Below are 24114 nucleotides of genomic sequence, written 5' to 3' on the forward strand. Positions count from 1 at the left end.
TTCTGGACAAGACTGACTCGATGACTACTAGCATATTGGAAATCAATCAGTAAGAAATGTTAATACTAACTGTCCCACTGCCAATGTCTTCTATATATTTTGAATTTAATAAATTAATAAAGAAAAAAAACTGGTTAGTTTAACAACATAAACAATATTTCTTCCATGTGCTTGTCATCCTAACCCTCCTAACTAACAAACTCTTTCTGTGCACTTGTTTACCTGAGCTCCATTGTCAAATTTAGTACTTCTAGATGCTTGACTTCATTGATGTTTTGGTGTTGTACCTCATTTTAAATTGCTTTGGATACTTTGGCAATGGTAAATCAGATAAATGTGTTCACATACTGTATGTTGGGCATTCTCTCTCATCAGTAGTCCTTAGTCCTCAGTGATGAAACATTGAGTCAACACATGTCTTGTCACAGGTATAACTTTCACCACACATTTCAGGAACAGGTTCTGGATATGATACAAAAACAAGTAGAGGAAACATTTCCACTAAATCTGTATCACAGCCAAGGTTTTGTTATTTAGACTCTGTGAAAATGAGTTATTTAAACCAGTCATTAAAATGTTTAGCATATACAAACATAAGAGACATATTCGACATGATAGTGAAGAGCCATTTCAGAGAGTGATGTGTATAAATAAGTAGCTGTTCTGTCAGGTCTTGTTCATTCACATTGGTTATGTATTGATTTAATCACTGTTGTGGCCTGAAGTTACTTTGTTTCTCAAAATAATAACAGACAGACTTACAATGTTTGATCTCTCAGAGTCACATTTTACACTTGGTCACAAAATTCCTCTGGGAGAGCCAGTGAGTCACAAACTGGAAACAACATCCTTCCAGTAATATTAATATTGTGCACACGGTTATCATCACCTCTTTGTTTGACCGGTTCCATGGAGGGACTATGAAAGGACATGTTGTGAATTTATGTCAAAATTATTTTTAACATTGTTCCAAATGACTAAAGCCAAGGCTGCTGCTAGAATGTGTGGCTCAGCCAATTGGCAGTCAGCACAAATTATGTAGGTAGTAAGGGTGATGGTGAGTGGAGTGAGTTTATCTACATACTACCTGTACAGCAGGGGTCTCAAACTCAAATGACCTGTGGGCCACTGACGGTCTCGTCTGGTCAGTCGGGGGCCAGTCAAGTAAAAAAAAATGTTTTGGGAAAAGCAACAGTTGCGGTGGACGTCATGAGCGCATATCATCAATATGTCGTATTAATTCCTTTTTTTAAATATGTATTCCCTCGTGTGAGCTTTTCTGTCTTTTACTTCTTCTGTTTTTTTCCATTATTCTGTACAGCAATTTGGTCCACTGTGTTACAAATAAAGTTGGATTGGATCATTTCAAAATATAAGTGGTTTAATATGCAATATATAAGTTTAATATGCAACAATAAAAAAAACATATTTATGATGCAAAATTAATCTATTCATTTAAAAATAAAAACATATAGAAATGACTCGTTATAACTTGATAATGTTTGGAGGGCCACATGAAATCGATTGGAGGGCCACATGTGGCCCCCGGGCCACCACTTTGAGACCCCTGCTGTACAGTTTGGGTCAGTTTTAAAGTGTAAAGAGCTAACACACTTTTTGTTTATTTATTTATTTATTTATATGTTTATTTCGGTCATGTCAGTTAGATCACTCATCATCACACATCATTTTAGTGTAGTTCACACAATACACAAGCGGGAGAAGCAAAAGCTTATCTAGTCCCGCCCCCATTACCCACAGAATACATATATTCATCGTACAATAACACTGCCTCTGTGGTGACTCGGCACACAGTTTTTGTGTACAGCATGTCTCCAGCCTAAGTTTGCCTTTTTCTCAAATATCATCCATAGCCAGAATTATATACATATTATTTATATATGTATTATTGTGTATTTATCTTCAATATAACCTGCTATTAATATTTTGTTATTAATATTTTACAAACAAATTGCAGATGTAGGCTGCCTTGTTAGTTACAGACTGTCTCCATAATGTCGCACGTTGCAATGTTTTACAAAATACAACTATAACAGTTTATTAGGTGTAATAACACATGAAGTTAGTTGGTGTGAGAGACGGGGATACAGAGAACAGGGTTAGATGGAGGAGGTTGATTAGCTGTGGCGACCCCTGAAGGGAGCAGCTGAAATGAGAAGAAGAAGAAGGTGTAATAGTATACACATTACAACAACAATATACGTCAACAACAAAAAAAGAAAAAACAGACTTTTGCATGATATTTGCTTGTACTTCCGCCGTACCTTTATTTTGAATGGGCCTCTATGTTAGGACTTCCGGCAGTCGCGTGCAACAGCTGTTGCGAGCTAACAGCGCCGCTCGGCTGCTGCTGCCGCTGTTGTAAAGGTTTTTTCTACACCGTCACTGTCGTACGGGGCTCCGGCCCGGGCTTTCACCGCCCCCAGCTGCTGAGAAACGGGAAAGAAATGTGTCACCCGTGTGCGAATGAGGCGACAGACACCAGCTACAATAAAATAGGTGGGTCTCTTTTCCATATATTGTCCTAATGTGTGTAACTAGCCAGTTAGCTGTGCGACTCAGCGTGTGATTCCAGTGCCGCAGCGTGCTAACCAAGCATCGGTATGAGACACCCGTTTCCCGTCGCCACTGGTCTGGCTGTTGTTGTGGGGAAGAGCTGTTCATTAAAGGTCGCGGTCAGCAGGTTTGAATAACATGTTGTACATTCATTGTCAGCTTTAAATCCAGGCTATTACAGTACAATAGTCACCATCAAATTTCGGCACCAATTAAAGGCCAGCAAGGTGTTCTGATATTATAACTGAAACGGAAAACACATTCAACGTTGATTAGATTGATTAGAACCCACGGTTTTTATTTATGAACTCTTAAACTGTTTCTTGGCACCTAAATCAATTAAGAAAAAAACAAAACAAAAAAAAAAACCTGTAGAATTTCCATTGTGGACAGGATTGTGTTTGTTTCGCATAAGCTATTTTTGTATTATTATTATTATTATTATTATTATTATTATTAGAACATGTATTGTTTCGAGCTCTTTTTTCTTTTCATCCTGACACAATACGCTAAATGTGTAAAATATAATTATCAATTTCATTTGAGAAACATCTAAAATGATTACTGTGATATTTGTATAGATCTGTGAGAAATAAAAATGAATTGATTAATTGTTCAGCCCTCCTCTGGTCTGTCGTAAATTGTAATATAATACCCAATGTCATTTCCACTGTCAATTGAATATGACTCATTTATGAAAATAATTTTTAGTTAAACCTTGTATGTAAGAGAATATCAATATATGAGAAAATATCACAATATTTTAATGTGATACTGCATTGTTTTTTTTTGAAGTACTGAATCGTCTGATTTTTCACCTTAAACGTGAATCATTTCTGGATTATTTGCTCCATATAACAGAGAAATCATTAAAACTGAATCGAATCATCTCTCTCTCTCTCTCTCACTCACACACACACACACACACACACACACAGAGACAGAGATAGAGACAGAGACAGAGAGAGAGAGAGAGCTGCCTTCAAGGAAAAAAAGTTTTTTTGTGAGCCAGAACCAGTTGGACCCGGTCATGACTGCCTTGTCTCCTTCATTGTCACAGTTTTCCCATTGCCAGGATTGGGCAGATGGGCTGATACATGAAGCTGTGATTACTCTGTTTAAATACAGATGGCCCACAGAAGGATTTTGTTTTCTTAGAATCAGAAGACAAAACCAACAAAAAGCAATTTCTCATATTGGAGAAGCTGAAATGTCATTGTTAAAAAGACTTTCTTTTCCATTGATGGATTTCAGTGATCCCAAATGTTTGAGATTTGATTAATTTTTGTAGATTGCATTTTGTTGACACAATAGAGAGATCTTTAAATAAAGATTTTAACGTCTGAAAACTAGTGCACAAATTCCAAAATGCATTGTCCCTTCATGTCCCTTCAATCATGTGTGTACTATGTTTCATGTTTCAGGGAGAATATTAAGAGATTCCAGACACCAACATTTTAGATAACCCTTTACAGTAACAACATATTATTTATTAGTATGGAATATAATTATTGATTACGTAAGATGTAATATACTTGGCATAATGGTCATGCCAGCTTATTTAAAATGCAATTTCCATCTTGACAATAGTAATGGTGTGATAAGGAGATAATTTACCATTACCATATAATGATTTCCATAGTAATATCCAGGGTAGTAGCTTGGTAATGATGATTGTCATAGGCTACTATTAGTTTAGTACGTTCACATGAAAACTTTAGTGCATCAAAACTGGTAATCATAATTTTATAAAGTTAAAATGCATCCTCCTTTATATTCACCACACACCTTTCATTGTTATTACATGGTGGTTACTCTAGAACTATTGTTTTATATTATTAATATTCCCATATTATTCCTATTACAAATTATTACAATAATATTGTATGCTACTGTAATATAAAGTGTCTTTATCAGCGATTAGATTCACATCTTTGACATTCCCGTTAAACATTCTTATTGGTTGGTTTAGTTATGTTGATTTCATTTGGTTTTTATATTCTCATTAATTTTCAATGAAGTCAAACTATATGCTGTAAAATAGAAGTTCATGCCAGTTTTATGTTTTTCCTCCAATGTTCTGCTTGGCAACAGTCAAGGGACATTCGTGTCCTTGAGGAAAATTGTACTTGGCTTTGTTATATATTGGCTCTCACAGCAGCTAGGGTCACCTGCACCTCTCTCAACCCATGTGTCAGAGCCTGCTTGACAAAAAAGCATCTACACAAAAGCTGCTTTGTTCAGGGAACAAACTCAGGAGAAATTAACTGCAGAAAAGCAGAAGCAGAACAGGAGAAAACTCACTTGAGTCACTAAATAATCCAGTCCTGGCCTTTTGAAATAAGTATTTTATTGTTGTGAACACTATATTTCCTTGATGCTGTCTGTGGTGGTGGGGAGAATGATTAGGTTGCTTTTAGTCATTGTGGGAAATGTCCTTAGTTAAAAGTTTGTTGTAGAGGTTAGGTGGTTAGGGGAGGCGTGCAACTCGCGTACCTATTCAGTTTATGTTACATCTGTGTTTGACAATAGTTTAAATCAGCAGATTGTTGTATTATATGTATTTGAAACAATGATTTTCATGTCAGTTTCAGCTTTAATATATACAATGTATCACTCATCTTTTGAGTTTTAATTAACCTATTGCTTCTATGTGCTGGTGTTTGTTCTAACAGAGGAGGCGTTTCTCGATTGAACTGGATAAAACAATGCTTTTTTGTGACTACTTGACCAATTATCTCATCTTTTACTCTACCTGTATGAGAGTTGAGCAGACAGGAAAAGATACAGGTTTTTTTTACAGCAACCATGCTCAATCTTGAGTTCTAAGAGGAAACAAAAATCATTCAGTCATGATGATATTCAGATTATCTCAGATATTTTCTCAGATTGATGCTGTTTATCTACAGAGCTTCTATTCCACATTGAAGCTTAGTTCAGGGTGAATTTTATATGTGGCTCCATAGATGTATTTCTATTTGGTGATGTTTTTAAAGCGATGCCATTTATGCTTGTTAAGATGCTTTTGTAGAGTCATGTCATGTTGCCATGTACAGTATGGTCGATGTGCTTTTGCACAAATTCCACAGGTTTTTGTACAGGTTTTCTTGCATTACTTTAACAGTTGAAACAACTTGGATAGGAAATGCTGTTTGTGCATTATCATATGTATATCATCTTGCATCGCACATTTATTGTGTGGGAAAAGAGGAAGTTGCCTATTTTTGGTTTGACAGAGGTGTCATGGTCAGCAATCTGATATAATTTGGTGTCATTTCCATGTTGCTGAGAATGTAATTATTTTTTAGATGTCATCACATAACTATAAAGTTTTTTAAAAACATTTTTTAAACCATTAACATACTGTAGAAGAAGCAACTTGTGTGAACATGTCACATATCAAATTTGATTTGGCCACACTTTTATTTTTTATTTATTAAGATAGCAAACGAGCTGTACACAATTACTGTGTTTTTTATGGCAAAGTTGCATTGTCCTTGTTGTGGAATAGCACAAAATTGGCAAACACCCATTTTTAGTTGGTTGGAGATGTTAATTCAACCTTCCCAAGTTCCACAATAATAATTGTAATTGAGTTACAATACTGCAACTACTCACATTAGATGTTACATATCGGCATTTAGACTGACAGCCGGGGATCATACCCACAACCCTCAAGTTGAAAGACGACTACCACTGAGTTACCATCGCCCCAATGTCAATGTAACCTGTCACCAACTAATTCCTAGTTTTTTTGTTTGTTTTGCTGTCTTTTTAGATAAACCATCATGATTCCCATCACAGAGCTCCGGTACTTTGCTGACACCCAGCCAACGTACCGTATCCTGAAGCCATGGTGGGACGTTTTCACAGACTACATCTCAATCATCATGCTGATGATTGCAGTGTTTGGTGGTACACTGCAGGTCACACAGGACAAGATGATCTGCCTGCCTTGCAAATGGGTGGTCAACAAGTCATGCGAGACCATGCCCATCTCAAATACGACCACCCTCTATGCATCAGAACCAAAAGGCATTCAGTATGACCTTGACCGTCATCAGTATAATTATGTCGATGCTGTCTGCTACGAGACTGAGCTACACTGGTTTGCCAAATATTTCCCCTATCTGGTGCTACTTCACACCCTCATCTTCTTGGCCTCTAGCAACTTCTGGTTCAAGTTTCCCCGCACAAGCTCAAAACTGGAGCACTTTGTCTCCATCCTCCTCAAGTGCTTTGACTCCCCATGGACAACAAGGGCTTTGTCTGAGACTGTGGTGGAAGAGAGTGATCCTAAACCTCTTGGAAAAATGAACGGTTCAATGGATAAAAAAGCCTCTTGCGTGAGCGAGGATGTTGAGGCTAGTGTGCCAATGCTTCAACGAACAAAGTCCAGAATTGAACAAGGAATAGTCGATCGCTCTGAAACTGGGGTTCTAGATAAAAAAGAAGGGGAGCAGGCGAAGGCTCTTTTTGAGAAGGTGAAGAAGTTCAGGATCCACGTAGAGGAGGGTGATATAGTGTACCGTCTATACATACGTCAGACCATTATCAAAGTTATCAAGTTTCTACTCATTATTAGCTACACAGCCTACTATGTAGGTTACATCAGGTTCAGTGTAGTGTGCACAGTGAACCTTCAGAAGCTAACAGGGTATAACACATTCTCTTGTGCCCACCCATTGGCAACACTTTTCAAGATTTTGGCCTATTTCTACATCAGTTTGGTAGTGGTTTATGGTTTAATCTCCATGTACACTCTGTGTTGGATGCTCAGCCGCTCCCTCAAAAGATACTCCTTCGAATCAATCCGGGAGGAGAGCAGCTATAGTGACATCCCTGACGTGAAGAACGACTTTGCCTTCATGTTACACATGATAGACCAATATGACCCTCTGTATTCCAAGCGCTTTGCTGTATTTCTGTCAGAGGTGAGTGAGAACAAGTTGAGGCAGCTGAACCTTAACAACGAGTGGACGTTGGAGAAGTTGAGGCAGCGCATCACCAAAAACTCTCAGGAAAAGCTGGAGCTACATCTGTTCATGCTCAGTGGGATCCCAGACACAGTATTTGATCTCATAGAGCTTGAAGTGCTAAAGCTGGAGCTCATCTCTGACGTAACTATACCACCAATCATTGCCCAGCTTTCCAACCTGAGAGAGATGTGGCTTTACCACACACCAGCTAAAATCGAGGCTCCAGCTCTGGCTTTTCTGAGAGAAAACCTGAAGTCACTCCATATCAAGTTCACTGACATCAAGGAGATCCCACTGTGGATCTACAGCCTGAAAAACCTCAGTGAGTTGCACTTAACTGGGAACCTGAGTGCAGAGAACAATCGTTACATTGTCATTGATGGGCTCAGAGAGCTCAAAAGGCTCAAAGTTCTCCGTCTGAAAAGTAACCTGACCAAGCTGCCACAGGTAGTGACAGATGTGGGCGTCCACCTCCAGAAGCTCTCCATCAATAATGAGGGTACCAAGCTTATGGTGCTCAACAGCCTGAAGAAAATGGTCAACCTGACGGAGCTTGAGCTTGTTCGCTGTGACCTTGAACGCATCCCCCACTCCATCTTTAGTCTGCACAACTTGCAGGAGATTGACCTGAAGGACAACAATCTGAAGACAATAGAAGAGATCATCAGCTTCCAGCACCTGCATCGGCTGGTGTGCCTCAAACTGTGGTACAATCAGATCGCCTACATCCCCATTCAAATCGGAACGCTTACCAACCTGGAGAGGCTCTATTTAAACAGAAACAAGATTGAGAAAATCCCCAGCCAGCTTTTCTTCTGCCGCAAGCTGCGGTTCTTGGACCTGAGTCATAACAACCTAACCAACATCCATGCTGATGTTGGTTTCCTCCAGAACCTGCAGTACTTTGCTGTGACAGCAAACAGGGTAAGAATTAAAAATACTTCCTTAAATCTGTTCACTGCATGTGTTAATATTACAAGGTTCATACAGGGGCTTGATATTGTTGAATTTTAATGATGTTATCAAGATCATCATCATCATTGATGAATGGAAAGGCCATGGATTTTTGCATGAAGTGCACAAAAATGCTTAAGATTGTATCTATTAACCACATATTTGGTTGCTTATATAGCATAATACTTAATGTGATCTAATCGTTTTGAGTATGCATGTATTCATATGAATATTTGTAATTGAAAGTGCTTGAATTTGACCTTAGAAAAGGTGCTGTATATAAACTCTGACACTAGCGAAAGTTTGTCTCACTTTCCGTCTCCACCCAACTCTCTTTAGTATGTGTGAATAAGATTAGATCAACAGCCAGATGAGGTGTTTACAAAGGTCAGCAGTTGTAAATGTTGAGATAGTTCTGGATTGGAAACTATTGCTTTTAAGATAACCAGATAATAAGTGACACTATGGCACCTTTGCTGGACAGATATGTTATTCATTATTTCCCTTTTTACAAGATTTTTGATCCATTTCATGCAGAGATATGATTAGAGTTCAGGTGACAACAATAATTTGAAAACACTGAAATCATCTTGGTATATTTCTCTGCTTTTCAGTGAAACAAAGTGGCATGTTGTAGACCCAGTCCACTTGTGTGCACAGAAGTCAAATTATGAATAAACTGCTAACATGTTTTTACTGCCAGTCTCTTTTCCTTTCTTCTTTTAGGCCAATAAACAGAAAATAACTATGTACAATGTGTGCAAGTATGCTTTAAAGTCTCATTGTTTCCGAGTCCAAAATAAGGTTGAGCATGATGTAATACAAACTCTCCTCTTTGGAAGAGAAGATGATTATTTCTGTCTCTTGCTGTGACTTCTTGAGAAGTAAACTGTTTATTTCAGTTGCAAAGATCATTAACTCAAGTGTTTTAAAGGCTGTTCAACCCACACTGCTGAGTTAGTCCATATTGTGTGAGGTGAAGTAGACTATATGAGTTTTAACGTAAGAGACCAATTATGAATATTAAACTTGATGTTGTTATTTGTGTTGCTACATTTAATACTTTATTTTTTGCTTGTTTTTAATGTATCAGTCTCGGGTAGATGCTGTTTGTTCACTGTGAAAATTGAGTAAATCGGTGTTCTTTCACTCAGAAGCATGCATCTAAAATCATGTGTTTTCAGTAAAGGCTCCTGCCAGTTTATTGCATTTCCTCATGTGGTTACATACTGAAATTAGGTTCCAACAGGTTTGTGTGCAGCTAAAAATAGCCGTAGTAAAGGGGAAATTTCAAAGTCTCTTTTGCTTACATTCTTTCTGTTGGCACTCTCGCAATTCAAATGAATTGTGAGTATCTTTGTAGTACAAAGGCTTTGGCTGGCTGTTGATTTGTAATTGTTGAGACTTTTAAGACTTGGGGTTTTTGTCCTGACTCTTTAACTTTAAAACCTGATAAAATCTTTGGAACTGCCCAGTCTTATTTTGATGTGTTAACTTTTCTGAAGCCTGGCTTGTGTGTTGTTTAAACTAATTCATATAAGAATGTCTTAAAAGCTGTATATTTTCTATGAATGACCTTTGCTCATATCTCATATCCCTGACCATGACATGTGGATTAAAAATTCAACAACTCAGCCTGTTTGGTGACTTGTAACTTAATATTCTGCCTCTTGTCCATTCCACTTCAGATTGAGACTTTGCCCCCAGAGCTCTTCCAGTGTAAGAAGCTGCGTACTCTGAATCTGGGTAACAACTGCCTCCAGACGCTGCCTTCGCGCTTTGGAGAGCTCACAGGGTTGACCCAGCTAGAGCTGAGAGGGAACCGTCTGGAGTGTCTCCCGGTGGAGCTCGGCGAGTGTCGACTGTTGAAGAGGAGTGCACTGGTGGTGGAGGAGGACGTGTTCACCACGCTGCCATCAGAAGTCAAAGAACAGCTTTGGAGGGCGGATAAGGAGCAAGCTTGAGCCAAATCCTTGGTGGTGAGAGAAGTTTGATCAAAGAAAAAAACAAGCAGTGATTGTTCTTGTTTACGAAAGAGACGCAAACCTCTGTTTGTGATGAGGCTTTCCTAACAGGGTCTGTGAAAACATGGACGTCACATTTCAAGAATTTTAATGATAACTTGGTTTAGAAATATGTTTTTTCTGTCATTTCATCCCACAGGGATGCAAGTAGGTGACATCTAATATGCATGCCACAGGACCTGTCAAAAGCAAACCCGTTTATTGGAAAGGGCGTAAAAAAACTGAAACACTTTGCACGATTGAGGCTGACGAGTAAGCTAAACATGCTTACATCACCTCTTTGCAGTGGCATACACGCACAAATGTAACATACTCAGAGCAGTGTTGCCTGCCGTTCCTTTTGCCTTGAGCCTCAAAATGTAACTTTTTTTACAATTACATTTGCAGTTGTGGTGCAGTGTGACTTAGAATGCTAGCAGACTCAACATTACAGTGCATCTGACAACCAATTTGGTAAGCCCCAAAGGTCTGCCTCTTTGGTTTTCAGGCTCCTCTCCTGTACATTCAACATGCTTTCGGTGCGAGATTTTACATGAATGGAGTGACTCCGTGAGAAAGATCAGGAGATAATCCTGTACGTGATCTCACAGCTTAGGCCTTAACTTAATGAAACGACATCAAAGAATAACTGTTCAGCAAAAAAGAAAAGGGAACACATTTTACTGTACACTGTCTGAATAGACTGCAGTTTTTGTAGTTATAATGTCAGCCTGTTATGTTGGAAGTTGTGGAGTTATGGTGAAGAAATGCATCATTCTTCTTGGACTCTTTATTTTGCTTATGAAAACATCGCATCCTCTGCATGGCGAAACATTGCAGACATTACTGGTGTATCTTAAGGTTATGAGAGATGTGTTTTTATATGGGTGGTTATATGGGTGGATTTCACTCCCCTAAACATAATTGCGTGTTTTAAAATGCTACCACAACCTGGTATCATGTCTCTGTATGCGAGTCAGGCCACAGAGTGATTGGAAATTCCAGGCAGTGATTAAATGCCTTCAGTTAAGAATTGCTATTAATATTATTATTATAATTATAATTATTGTTGTTGTTGTTCATTTTGTTATCACTCAGTCACCACAACACTCCAGAATAAGAACACATAGAAAGGTTATGGGATGTATACTTGTAGTGCAAGATCCTGTGACCTTTGTTCAATTGAAGGCACGTTGCTTCGCTGATGAGATTAAAATTACACATTGTCCTGTTGCTCACACATTCAGACAACACACAGTCACAGAAGTCATTCTTAGTTATTTTCCAATTCTGTTATGCGCGATTGCACAAGCAAGTCAATAAAAATACAGAAATCAAGGCACATGTAATGCCTTGTATAATTTTTAATCATGAGTCCCGTGAGAAAGGATAATTGCTTATATGGCACTACAGAGAGGATGAGCTGAAGATGTAAGACAAGACAGACTTTACTCTCTGCCAGGTACTGCCAGTCTGAAAATGAAAAGTGTTGACATCCGTGACATTTTATTTTATTTATTATGCCTGGTTTATTCCAGGAAAAATGGAACTTTGATTAATCGCTGAATAACAAAATAAGGACACACAGGGAATTGCAGAGTGAACGAAACAGGTTTTAGTGACCTACACAAGGGAAACATTTATTTGTAGAGAAAGAGAGTATGCAGAGTATGTGATTTCATGGTGCATGGTGCAAATCAGTGCAAACACTGCTTTGTGTGCTTGAAACACTTTTCTTTGGCTTAGGATTTAATAGCATAATTTAGCGTATATCTGCTAGGTTAAACCCATCCAGGCATCTCTAATATGGCCTTACCTTTTACAAGCAGTATGCCCTGTTAATGATCACAAACATGTTATTTCATGTAAAATGTACAGCTGAAATGTATAACCTCTTTGTTTCCTGTATATCAGTTAGTGATCTTATTGTTATCAGTCTTTTTCCCTTCTCCATCTTTTTTTTTTAATTTTTTGTTTTAGCCGTTGAATAGTTTCATTGTAATAATACAACCGCACTATTGTTCCCCATGGGTTATGTTGCACTGAGGCCTTAGTTGAATCCAAATGTCCTTCTAGGAGTCACATGTTAATTGCTCCCTTACTGTCTTAAAGTGCAGTCCTGTGTTGTCTTCATGTGTTCATTAGCAACCAGTTTTAAAGGTCAGAGATGCAGTCAAATGCAAAAAAGGAACAGATGACACCAAGGAAGGCAGTAATGCCATGCACATGTGACATATTTACACATTAGTTTTGAAGTAGCATGTCCACTTCAGTATCTTGGCTCTGGTTAAATTTTTATGGTGCTAAGTGATAGCAAGATTATTTCTTTTCCATTTTACATACAGTAGCAACAAATAGTGTCCTTTTACCAGCTCGATGCATATAGTAATTTAGTTACCAGTCCATAAAACTGCATATAAGACATTATATTGCAGTGTCATAGTTCATTGTAGTGGTGCAGTGCAGCTGAAACTAAAAACCTCCCTGTTGCTTTGGGCTCTTCTGCCATAACTTGCTAGTCATGTTAGAAGTTCAACAGTCTTGCACAAAAATTCTTTTTTCATGGTTGTGGTTTATTGAGAAGATGTTCTGACATGTAGTGCATGTGTCCAGCCCTAAATTATTTCAGGTGTACTTGAGTACTCTTGAACTTCAGGGAAGCCATTTGAGTCTTTCTCAGGGCGTCACTGGGAGCTTATTCACGTCGTATCAGAGTTGTTGGATTTGCTAAAAATGTTCGTGAACAACTGCACTAGTTTTTTGTCAAAGTTTAGATTTGTATCCACAAACATTGTTTGTTCTGACCTCCAGACGAATGACGACAGTAATGTCAAGATACTTCGCTTTGAGTCATGTGTTGAGTTAACCTTACCCCCATTCCATTTCCTGTGAGTCAGTGTGACTGTGTGAAATGAGCTCAGTCAGCCTTAAAGGGAGGACATTTGTGACTAATGAAATGCCCCATGGTAACAAACAGCTCTTGCACGTGATTAGTTATCATGTCTAATGTTATCACCTTTAAAAGCCACAATCGACATATTTAAAATTAGTTTTCTGCTTGCATTTGCATTCTTTGTTAATATTTAAATGTATGTTTCAGTCTGAAATATAGCGGAGTGTCTGTTTGTATAGGTATGCCTTAAGTAGTGTAGTTGTTGTGAAGCAGAGTTATTGATCAGTTTATTCTCACAAGTAATTACCAGTTTTTGTCCCCAAAAACAAGACAGTGTTCCACAAATGCACAGAACCAACTCTTGACAATCTTTCATTGTACATAACGGTACACAGCATCTGTTAATGTGTAATATTCCTGAACCACTTATATAATCGTGTCACATACCATTTCACAAGAAAATCAAACAATCCCACTCAAATAACTGCCATGGTTGCATTGACATCTTTTCTCTATTTATGTATGAAAAATGAAATGTTTTTTTTTGTTATGATTGTATGTACTGTGTATGGCATTTTTCTGTGTTCTGAAGCCTGTAGTTCAGGGCTATAAGAAGTGCTGGTTGATTTCCTTATCTGGTGTCCTGTCCATTTCATTTTGCAGCATGAATTTGTTGATGTTGAACTTATGTGCATTATAGCCATACTAGAGCTGCCCACATACACCCAGCCACAGTCATTGCTGAATATAAGCCTGAACGCTGAATCACATGACACATATATGACAAGGCCTTTATGAATTTACTGTTGCCAAGTGGACTGGACATTGGCTTTTGAAGCTCGATGTCTATTTCAATGAAGAACTAAACTTTGATTTCCTAATGTTCAAACCCTACTTTTGTACCATTCTGACACATAATAATAAAAGTAACACTTAACACGAAGCTCTGTCACAAAGAATATGTTATTTAATTGTCTGGAAAGTGTCTTCTTTCGGAAGAGATTCCTGAGCACTGTTGGTGATTTTGTTGAGAAGCTTTTTATAAGATGTTGGTTCATGTGGCTAAAATTGTTTTTTTTTGTGATGTTTATAGAACATCATTGTATGGATCACAAATCCATAGAACTCCATATTTACAATAACCTACCATTTGATTTTTGGTCACCTTTTAATGAAGGCATCTGCTTTAACATCTTTGCTACATCCCCATGAAGGATGAGTATTTGGAATGAGATCTTTTGTCCCAGTAGTTTTGTATTTTTTATTTTTTTTCCAATTGGATTCCAATAGATCACAGCAACTCATTGCTGTTTGATGGGCATTCTACGCAGAAGCTCTCCGCATAAAGCACAAACACAAGGGAAATCAAACAAGCCAAAAACACAATTTCTCAAATTACAGAAACTACCTACTGTGCAGGGCCTTTCTGCATGGAGTATGCATGTTTATGTGTGGGTTTTCTCCTGGTTCTAAGGTTTCCTCCTACAGTCCAAAAATATGCAGATTTGTGGATTAGGCAAATTGGACTCTAAATTGTGTGAGTGTGAGAGTGGATGGTTGTTTGTCTCTATGTGGCCCTGTGATGGACTGGCGACCTGTCCAAGATTTCATCCTATGTCAGCTGGGATTGGCACCAGCAACCCTCACATGGAGGAAAAAGTGGTAGAAGATGGATGGATGGACCTACTGTGTATTTAAATACAGTGATTAATAATAAAAAAAAACAATAAAGTATCAATCTGTCCATCTACCTATCTATAGCTCAGTACTTAATAATATGTGTAGTAGCCGTTTGTCAAACAAATAAAAATCAAATCAAACTTCAAATTATCCCTAATCAAAAGGCCACTGATGCACCATGGGTTGTGGTGTCGGAAAAACAAGAGGTCCAAACGAATATCCAAAGTCAACAAAAAGGTGGTTTATTTAACCAAAAGTGCAAACAAACAAAGAACAAAAGGAAGTCCCATGCTTCTCCTGCTCAGCGGTAAAAAAACATCATTCCACCCAGGTGCATGCTGGTCCCTTACCGACAGCCTACCTATACAGCCTCAGGTCCCACGCTAACGTGCCCAAATATGAACCTAAAACACAAACAATAAACTAGAATACTAATAAAAAGGTAATCATAATTAAATCAAATAAATTGATTAAAGATAATTAAGAATAACCAAAACTAAATACTCACTAAACAAAATACTGAACTAAACAGCACTAAATACTAACAATAAATAAATAGCTCCAACAATATGTTTATATGTAAATATATATGTATATATATATATATGTTGTATTGGGAATACTCCCTCATTACATCCTGGTTTACGCAACTACACAAAACATCCACAAGAGGGCGCTTTGGGCCGTTTAATTTACGCCCAAGCTCCGTGTACGGTCTTTGTTTGGTTCCAGTTTAATCGACTTAGACAAGTCACGTGACGTGGTATCAGCGCGTCTGCAGGCTGGAAGTTCAGCTCAGTGTTGGTCGGACACGGATCACAGAAAGACCTCAGCATGGATTTCATGACAGATCGTGATGTGCAAAAGGTGAGCGTTGCCTTATATTGAAAAAACAGCAACACTGTCTTGCCTCAAATGCTTAACTAAATACAGTTCACGTATAAAGTGTCACGTTTTTCGTCACGTGTCCCCAGCTTCGTGTGTTTATGTTCTTGCAGTGTGCGCACAATGTAACCACACAAGGTATTTTCAAAATTTCAAAACTGGGAAACATACAGTCGTATCTTGTTTAAACCGCCCTTCCCCCCCCCCCCCCCGTGACAGTACTTAGAGGACGGGTATGTGGTTCTGGACGGGCTGCTGACCTCTCAGGAGTGTGATGAACTGAGACAGAGGATGACGGAGATTGTGGACCAGATGGACGTCCCGCAGCACTGCCGCATCACCTTCTCTACCTATCAGGAAGAACAGCTCCAAAAACAGGTGACCCAGTTTAACCACAGTCAGTGGGATAAAACTTGAACATTGTCTGCAGCTGATTTAACAGTATTTCGTTCACATGCTTCTCACCACATTGCACTTAAAGATGCAGGTATGGTTATTATTGATGTTACTTAAAAGTAGAAAGGCTGTGTATAAAGCTCTAAACTGTAGTGTTAATACATTATCTGTCAGCTGATGATCCCCTTGACCTTAGACGTGCTTCCTGTTATGTCAACAATCTAGTCAGTAGTTGACTAATGTTGACCATTTGACCTGCAGGGAAATGCTGACTATTTTATCACCAGTGGTGATAAGATACGTTTTTTCTTTGAAAAAGGAGTTTTTGATGACAAAGGTGAGCTCTTGTAAATTTAAACTCCATAACTGTTTTTTAAATAGTCAATGCCAGATTAGTTTCAGTCAAGCTTTTCTTGGTTTGCAGGGGAGTTCATCGTTCCAAAACAGCTGTCACTGAACAAAGTTGGTCACGGTAAGATTTCTACTTGAGCTTTTCTAACAGCAACATGAGTCTCCCAAAGGTCCCTGACTAATCCAGGTTGTCTTCATGCAGCGCTACATGCCTATGAGCCGTTTTTCAAAAAGGTTACACATTCACCCAAAGTTCAGGTGAGTACACTGTTGGAACAAATGATGCATGAGAGCAAAGTGACAGAATAACCAACACTCTGTTCTCCACTGTTGTCTTATAGGGCATATCTATGAAGCTGGGTCTCATAAGTCCTGTCATACTCCAAAGCATGTACATTTTCAAGGTAAAGCATTGACGGCCTACCTATATACCTCTTCACCTAATTACCTCCCTATCGATCTCTTTACCTACCTACCTGTATTCCTACCTACTTATCCACACATCCCCACCTATCTATTTACCTACCTTCCTAAATTTCTCCCTCCCTTCTTATCTACTTACCTAACTCCCTACCTTCCTACTCCCTGCCTTCTTAATTTCCTAATTATGTAAAATCTATTTAATATTGCCAATCATACCACAATTTCAGTCAAAATAATAGCAATTAGATATTTATTCAATTTGTTCAGCCCTACCACCTACCTCCTAACCTAATGTCACATGATATAAATTGGAGAACAAAGAGTTAATGAATTAATCGATTAAGATGTAATTTTTCATTCTCTCTCCTTTCCAGCAACCGGGCATTGGTGGGGAAGGTAAAATGAAAATGTTTTTGTTTGTCTTTATTCTTGTATATTTTAATATATACGTACATTATTCTTATACATGGTGCTGTTTTGGTTGTGATTTTCCTTCTCTGCCTTTGCAACAATGTACAGTATATTACATTAAGATGATTCGAGATCCACGTTTCTCATACGTATGTTATTTCCATGACGCTTGTAAGTGTGTAGTAGATTCTTGTCTTCTATTCTTCTCAGTGACACCTCATCAAGATGCCACATTTCTGTACACGGAGCCTCTGGGCAGAGTTACAGGGATGTGGATTGCTCTGGAAGATGCCACTGTGAACAATGGCTGCCTGTGGTTTATCCCGGGCTCACAACACAGTAAGATCTTATTTTATCATAAAATATCTTTCTCTGTAGCCTCTAAAGTAACCACTACGTTCATAACCTGGTATGATTTTGTGCTTTTAATATTATGAAACTTCGGTCTCCTTCCCTCAGGTGGTATTTCTCGCCGTATGGTGCGGACTCCAGAGGGCACGTTTCCCCTCACAGACTTCACTGGAAGAGAGAAGGCGTACGACGATGAGAAGTTCATAGCAGCACCGGTTAAAAAAGGTAACTGGCTGTGTGTTCAAATCCTCAAATGATTAAGGACATTATATTTTTGTTATCCAACGCCTAATAAAACTGTCACAGTGGGAGGGAGAGCAGCTACACGTCCCAGCCCGCTCAGTAACCTCTCTGTGATCAGGTGGCGTGGTCCTGATCCACGGCGAGGTGGTGCATCGAAGTGCTGAAAACAAATCGGATGACTCTCGCCATGTCTATACATTCCACCTCATGGAATCCCAGGACACCCAGTGGAGCCCTGACAACTGGTGAGAGTGGATTAAGTGTTGGTGTGTCTCCAGCAGAAGGATTGTCGCAGTCAGCATGTTTGCAAAAGAAGTGAATCATCCATCCATCCATTATCTACCGCTTTATCCTCCACCGGAGGGTCGCGGGGGGTGCTGTGCCAATCTCAGCTCACATAGGGCGATAGGCAGGGTACTCCCTGGACAGGAGAAATGGATCAAATATATTAAAATAATGTACACAGTAAATGGAAAATACTCAAGTCTTGATGGAGCAATATGTTAATTCAACATACTGAGTGGTTTTACTGCTACATGTACAGATCTTTTAGTTCTGGTGTGACCAGTAGCAAATGTTGGCCTTTGTTAGCTGAGCCTTTATGAACATATAACTGCTCATGCTGCTGTTACACTGCATATTTATGATATTGGGCATCTCACAGATGATGAGATACAATTTTATGGTTTTATCACAAAAGTAAACAAAAACAGTCATCACAGTGAGTCTTGTTATGTGTTTGTGATCATTATTACACACTGTTGGCTGCCTATTGATGGTATCTTTAACTGTGAACTGAGATAATGTAGTTTACAAATATTCAGAGTTCATGTGAGTGCTGGAAAGCCTTTAAAATGCTTGAATATTTATGTGCAGTTTTAAAGGTTTACATTTTTTTTACTTATTATCGTTTGCTTATTATGTGGAGTACTAAAACAACTGGTTGTAAATCTCGTAAAACTGCTCTAACTGGACCTTGCAACAGCAACAGTGACTGTGACTATTATAAACCATGTTTTTGGTTGTTTAGAGCATGATGCCATTTATTTTTAAAATAACTTAAGGAAGTAAAATAATCTTTACACACTAAAATGAGACTAGATAATCTTTGATATACTAAAATACATACTGTCTCAATCAGGTGCTAATGTAAACAGCTTTTACTTGCTGTAAATGTTATTCCTGTTCATAGAGGACACTAAGACATCAATTTCTAAAGTGTTTCAGTCATTCATAAAATTAAATTCCTAAAGAAGTGCAACGGTAGAAGCTATTGACTTGATTTTTTTACTCAGACTGCTAGATTTGGATGAACTTCTTGCTTGACCTAATGTACAAAATGAGGACTGTGGATAGGATAAATGATTGCAGCAAGTAAACTGACTTACTGAAGGCAAGAGAAAGAGAAAGATGATCATAGTTTATAACTCATCTCTGATGTGTCCATGTCTTTGTTGCTTAAAGGTTGCAGCCGACGGATGAGCTTCCTTTCCCATCTCTCTACACTAAGTGAAGGACTTCTTTGAGATATGACTGGGCAGACAATCACAAGACCCTGTGTTTCCTGAAGGACTAATCATTTTGTATGGACCGTTTTAACCATAGCAAATGCCACGTCCTTGTGACTATCTTATCTTGAAAGTTCTTGCTAAATGTAGTAATTTGTATGGAGTATGAAATTAATTATAATTTTTACATTTTGACCAATGTTTCCATGGGCACTTAATACAACTGATACTTTTATTCAGTCTCCTCATCAACATTGTCACCAACCAGCATAATTCTTGTTCAAAACAAGATGGCAGATCCCTATATTATGTTTTTTTTACAGACAAACAGTGAGCATTTCTATTTTTTGAAGTTTGATTTTAAGACATAGCATTAATGGAGAGGAAATCAACTCAAAAGTATGAAGGTTTTTACCCCGCAGCATCCAAAATCATTTTGTTGACTTTGAAATCAAATCTTCTCAGTCCACAAATGAGCATTAAAACAAACAGTCGGAGGCATATCAGTTTTATCCTTCTCCTCGGGTGCACTCAACATGCAGTATTACATTTTTAAAAATGCAAGGATGATGTCAAAAACAACATGTGTAGAGAATCATGCGAATAAATAAGTCATCACAACATTAAAAACACCAGGGAACTTTTACAGATGAATGTAAACAAAAGGCTGAACGTCACATCTGATGACATTTGATATTTCTGTGAAGTGAACATTAAATTATAACTTGAGGGTTAATTAATGCTAAACAAGGAAAGGCCCGTGTTCATCAGTATGGCCTACAAACATATCTACAAGGTCAAAAGAATGTGGTGTAAAAAGGCTCAGTATCACAAGGAAATGTAAATATCAGGTTCACTTTTAAAGGGTCCCATCAAACAACTGTAAAAACTTAATATTAAGCAAAGTCATTTTACCAGACAAAAATATACCGTATAGCTTTGTACATGTTACAGTACTGGATTTTACGTTAGTGTCATGCAGGAGCATAGTGAGGTTCTGCCATATTCATGTCTAAACCAGCCCTTACGAACAGGAGTTGAGAAGGGCTGCCATGCTTTTTTCATCTAGAGCGTCTATACTAGTCATAATGTCTGATAGAAAATTTACTTCTTAAGGCAAATGTTTTTATCAGTAAGTCCTTCATTGTATTGCCATCATCGAAATCGTAACATTCTAATCATGAAAAAGGTTGATTAGGTAAAAGACAATAAGCTAAATCAATAATGTTCTTCAAAGGCAATACAAGGCATGTATTCATTTGCGGGTCAGGGACGAGATGGGTGAACCCGATCCATATGTGCCTTTAAGCAGCATCTATAATGTCCACAGTTCACTGTGCGTCTCCCCCCCCCCCATGGATTAAACTGAATCTGCTTTTGCATAAATCAAGAATCTTTATTGTTGATTCTCTCGAGGGTCAAGAGAGCGACACACACAGGAACCATTCACCACTGCTGCCACTGAGATCTTTAACTTCTTCGGGACACATTCTGAAAGTCTACTGATTCTTAAAAGGGACATCTATCCCTTTGAAAATCATGATTCTTTTGTATTTCTAAAACATATTTTGTAGCTTTTTTCCCTAGAAAGGGTGGGGGGGGGGTTTAATGTGCGAGTGTTTGGGACGTCTGTCCATTCAAAGCAGCAGCAGGATGTAGAGGTAGAGCGGAAGGAAGAGATTGTCTATTTGGGAGGTGTAGGCTTCCAGCATGGCCACCAGAGTGATGGAGCCAACAATCCATGAATAGGTGGAGTTCAGGTTAATACTTCCATCAAAGATGAGAAAGATGGCGACAGCAATTATTTGGGCGAACACAGATGTTGCAGTCCCCTCCATTGTTTTCTTAGTGCCAGGCCAACGGATTTCCCCCATGGTGCTGCCAAACACAGACGCCACAGTGTCTCCAACGCCCACAGCCAGCACACCTGCATAAGGCACCAGGCCTCCCGCACCAATAAGTATCCCCTTAGGCACACAGGGCCCAGGGAACAGCCATATTGGCAGAGACATGCCCAGCAGCAGATAGACATGGGTCAGGATGAGAGGCCCAGAATCACGTTCATCCAGGAACAGGGTGAGCAGCTGTCTGAGCAGCTGACCCAGCGGCCGGATCCGAAAGTAACGCACGTACTCGAGGAACAAGAAAACTGCCAAACAACCCACGGACGCCACATGAAGCAGTTGCCTGTCATATATCAGACCTGGAACAAAAGTGGCCACTACAATCAGATGAAAGTACTTTCGGACAACAGTCGAGGCTTGGTACTTCTTGGACCCAGACTGACGCTGGTAGTTCTGGTGCAACACAACGCAGGTGGCTACAACGACCAGAAAGACCCAGTACCCCAACAAACAGAGTCTTCTGTCATTTAATGTTAAAAAGTCCAGCAGCCACATGATGGGGTGCCGGCCGATGAACAGGGAGAGCCACGGCATGAGGATTCCCAGAGCCAGAACTGCTGTCATCATGTGAAAGAAGAGCGATGACACCCAGGTCTCTGACTCCATGAAGCAAAAGAGCAGGGCAAAGAAAACGCCTAAAAGCAGTGAGCCTACCACGACCACAGGCAGGAAGTAGTTCACCGGATCTCCTTTGACTTCTGCCAGATTCAGCGAGCGCTTGATGAGCTGGTTCACGATGAAACTGATTCCACCAACGATGAGAAGCGCCTCTCCGGGTGTGAAGCAGCGAGGCAGCAGATAAAGCACGATCAGGCTGAGATAGACGAAGATCAAAAGTACCTCTAAGACCTCGATGACCTCAGACACAGTCAGGGTCTGTTTGGTTGTGTAAAGAATTGCACTGCCCGACATGCCTGCTATCACACAGGTGTTTGTAGGCACAGGTCTTGTGATGCCGAGTGCAATCAGAGACAGAAACAGAGCCAATATCATGCCGGTGATGGTGACAACCATGGAGAAGCGCTCAAAGTAGACATTCCCTGAAGCAGAGCACTTTTCCTTCAGTGCCAGACCGAGCAAGGGCATCACCATAGAGGCCGGGACGATGCCGCTATTTGCCCCTGGACGAAACTGGAACACGGCCCCCCCTGACTTGAGCAGACGGTCCCATTTGTGCTGCACGTAGAAAGCCTGGATGACAAGGGCTATGCAGCACCAAGAGTGCTGGTTCCAGACGGCCATGTGAACACAGAGCACCATGGCCAGAACGATGCCGGACTCCACAAGCGCCGCGTTCATCAGCATGGCTGCAGGGTGGCGGGCTTGACGGGGAGGGAGGAGAATCGATCTGAACAGATGGTCAGCAACAATAAAGGCCCCTCTTCTGTCAGTTCCTCTCTCTGGCACACTTCATCGTTCGGCAGGCACTCTTCCTGATGATGTAAAGAAAGAGGACGAGACATTCAATCAGTCAGGTTTTTCAGAGGAAAGGGTGACTCAGCATGACAACAGAATAATGAAAACCATTTTAGCATTTATTTATTTCTAATCCAGTAAATGTGATAGTCGGTGTAATGCACATTGAGTCCCTGAAACATCTTTACTCAGCACAGCAGTGAACCTTGACCACACTCTTATCAGCTTTCTGTAATGAACTCTGTCCACAGTGAACATTTACCCAGTGTGAACTCTTTCTGCATCGGCTGCAACCTTGTTTTCCCTCGTGTGTGTGTGTGTGTGTGTGTGTGTGTGTGTGTGTAGGGGGGGGTGACTTTCAGCTAGCAGCTGTGCTAACAGCAGGCTAGCACATCCGAATGATGCAGATAGAAAAAGGAAAGGACTGGAAAAAAAAACAGCATACACTGAGCTAATGCTGCTAAATGAGAAACTAGTCCCAATGCAGAGCGGGGACGGATGCTGCTGCAGCAGAAACGGTCAACATCGAGCTAACGGTAAAAATACAGCTACAGTCTCGCAGCGAATGACGTCAAGTAAAGCCAAAGTGGAGACAAAAGACAAATATACCCACCACACACGAGCAGCGTTGTCTGGACGAAGCTGGAAGGCGATGTTGTAGATCTATTTCCCTTTGTCAGCTGTCGCTTCTTTCACACCCTGTAGGACGGAGCCATATTTGACAGCCGGGTCACGTGACACGGAAGAACGTCTTAAAGGTCCAGTGTGACTTTGCAGGGTTAATCGGCAGAAATTAAAAAAAAAAAAAAAAATACACATAGGTATGTTTGCACAAGAATGTAATCACATAAGAGTTAAAATAAATAAATGAATAAATAAATGTATTTATTTTTCAGCACACATTTATATACAGTATTAACAACAACAATGGTCGTTCTGATTCAGTTCATAAGTTCAAAATCACATACATTTATTGTGGTTACATCATAGGTGCCTGTGTTATGCATTTGCTCACTGCAAATAAAACCAGGAGCAAAAAGATTAAATATCATAAATAACAATAATAATATTAATAATATAAAAAAAAACTGCAAGTGACATGAAACTGTTTTCACAATCTCACCTTCGTAGTCTGACTGT

General features: G+C 39.4%; 3 protein-coding genes across 3 annotated transcripts; 2 read left to right on the forward strand and 1 right to left on the reverse strand.

Annotated features, from left to right (window-relative positions):
• The first annotated feature begins 2365 nt into the window (after positions 1 to 2365).
• Positions 2366 to 14349, forward strand: lrrc8aa (leucine rich repeat containing 8 VRAC subunit Aa). The gene is made up of 3 exons (XM_058617569.1): positions 2366 to 2520; positions 6356 to 8480; positions 10199 to 14349. Exons 2-3 carry the CDS (start codon positions 6366 to 6368, stop codon positions 10472 to 10474), a joined length of 2391 nt encoding a protein of 796 aa, XP_058473552.1. The 5' UTR covers positions 2366 to 2520; positions 6356 to 6365; the 3' UTR covers positions 10475 to 14349.
• A 1443-nt stretch (positions 14350 to 15792) lies between these two features.
• On the forward strand, positions 15793 to 19889 carry phyhd1 (phytanoyl-CoA dioxygenase domain containing 1). The gene is made up of 11 exons (XM_058617844.1): positions 15793 to 15953; positions 16191 to 16349; positions 16629 to 16704; positions 16792 to 16839; positions 16921 to 16976; positions 17060 to 17122; positions 17516 to 17537; positions 17763 to 17891; positions 18012 to 18128; positions 18265 to 18391; positions 19611 to 19889. The coding sequence occupies exons 1-11, from the start codon at positions 15921 to 15923 to the stop codon at positions 19657 to 19659; spliced, it is 879 nt and encodes a 292-aa protein (XP_058473827.1). The 5' UTR covers positions 15793 to 15920; the 3' UTR covers positions 19660 to 19889.
• A 257-nt stretch (positions 19890 to 20146) lies between these two features.
• On the reverse strand, positions 20147 to 23726 carry dolk (dolichol kinase). Its single transcript, XM_058617843.1, has 2 exons — positions 23588 to 23726; positions 20147 to 22991 (listed from the first exon to the last, which is right to left on the reverse strand). The coding sequence occupies exon 2, from the start codon at positions 22861 to 22863 to the stop codon at positions 21292 to 21294; it is 1572 nt and encodes a 523-aa protein (XP_058473826.1). The 5' UTR covers positions 22864 to 22991; positions 23588 to 23726; the 3' UTR covers positions 20147 to 21291.
• Positions 23727 to 24114: the final 388 nt, after the last annotated feature.

Source organism: Solea solea, chromosome 19 (genome assembly GCF_958295425.1).
Source record: "Solea solea chromosome 19, fSolSol10.1, whole genome shotgun sequence".
In the NCBI taxonomy this organism is placed as follows: domain Eukaryota; kingdom Metazoa; phylum Chordata; class Actinopteri; order Pleuronectiformes; family Soleidae; genus Solea; species Solea solea.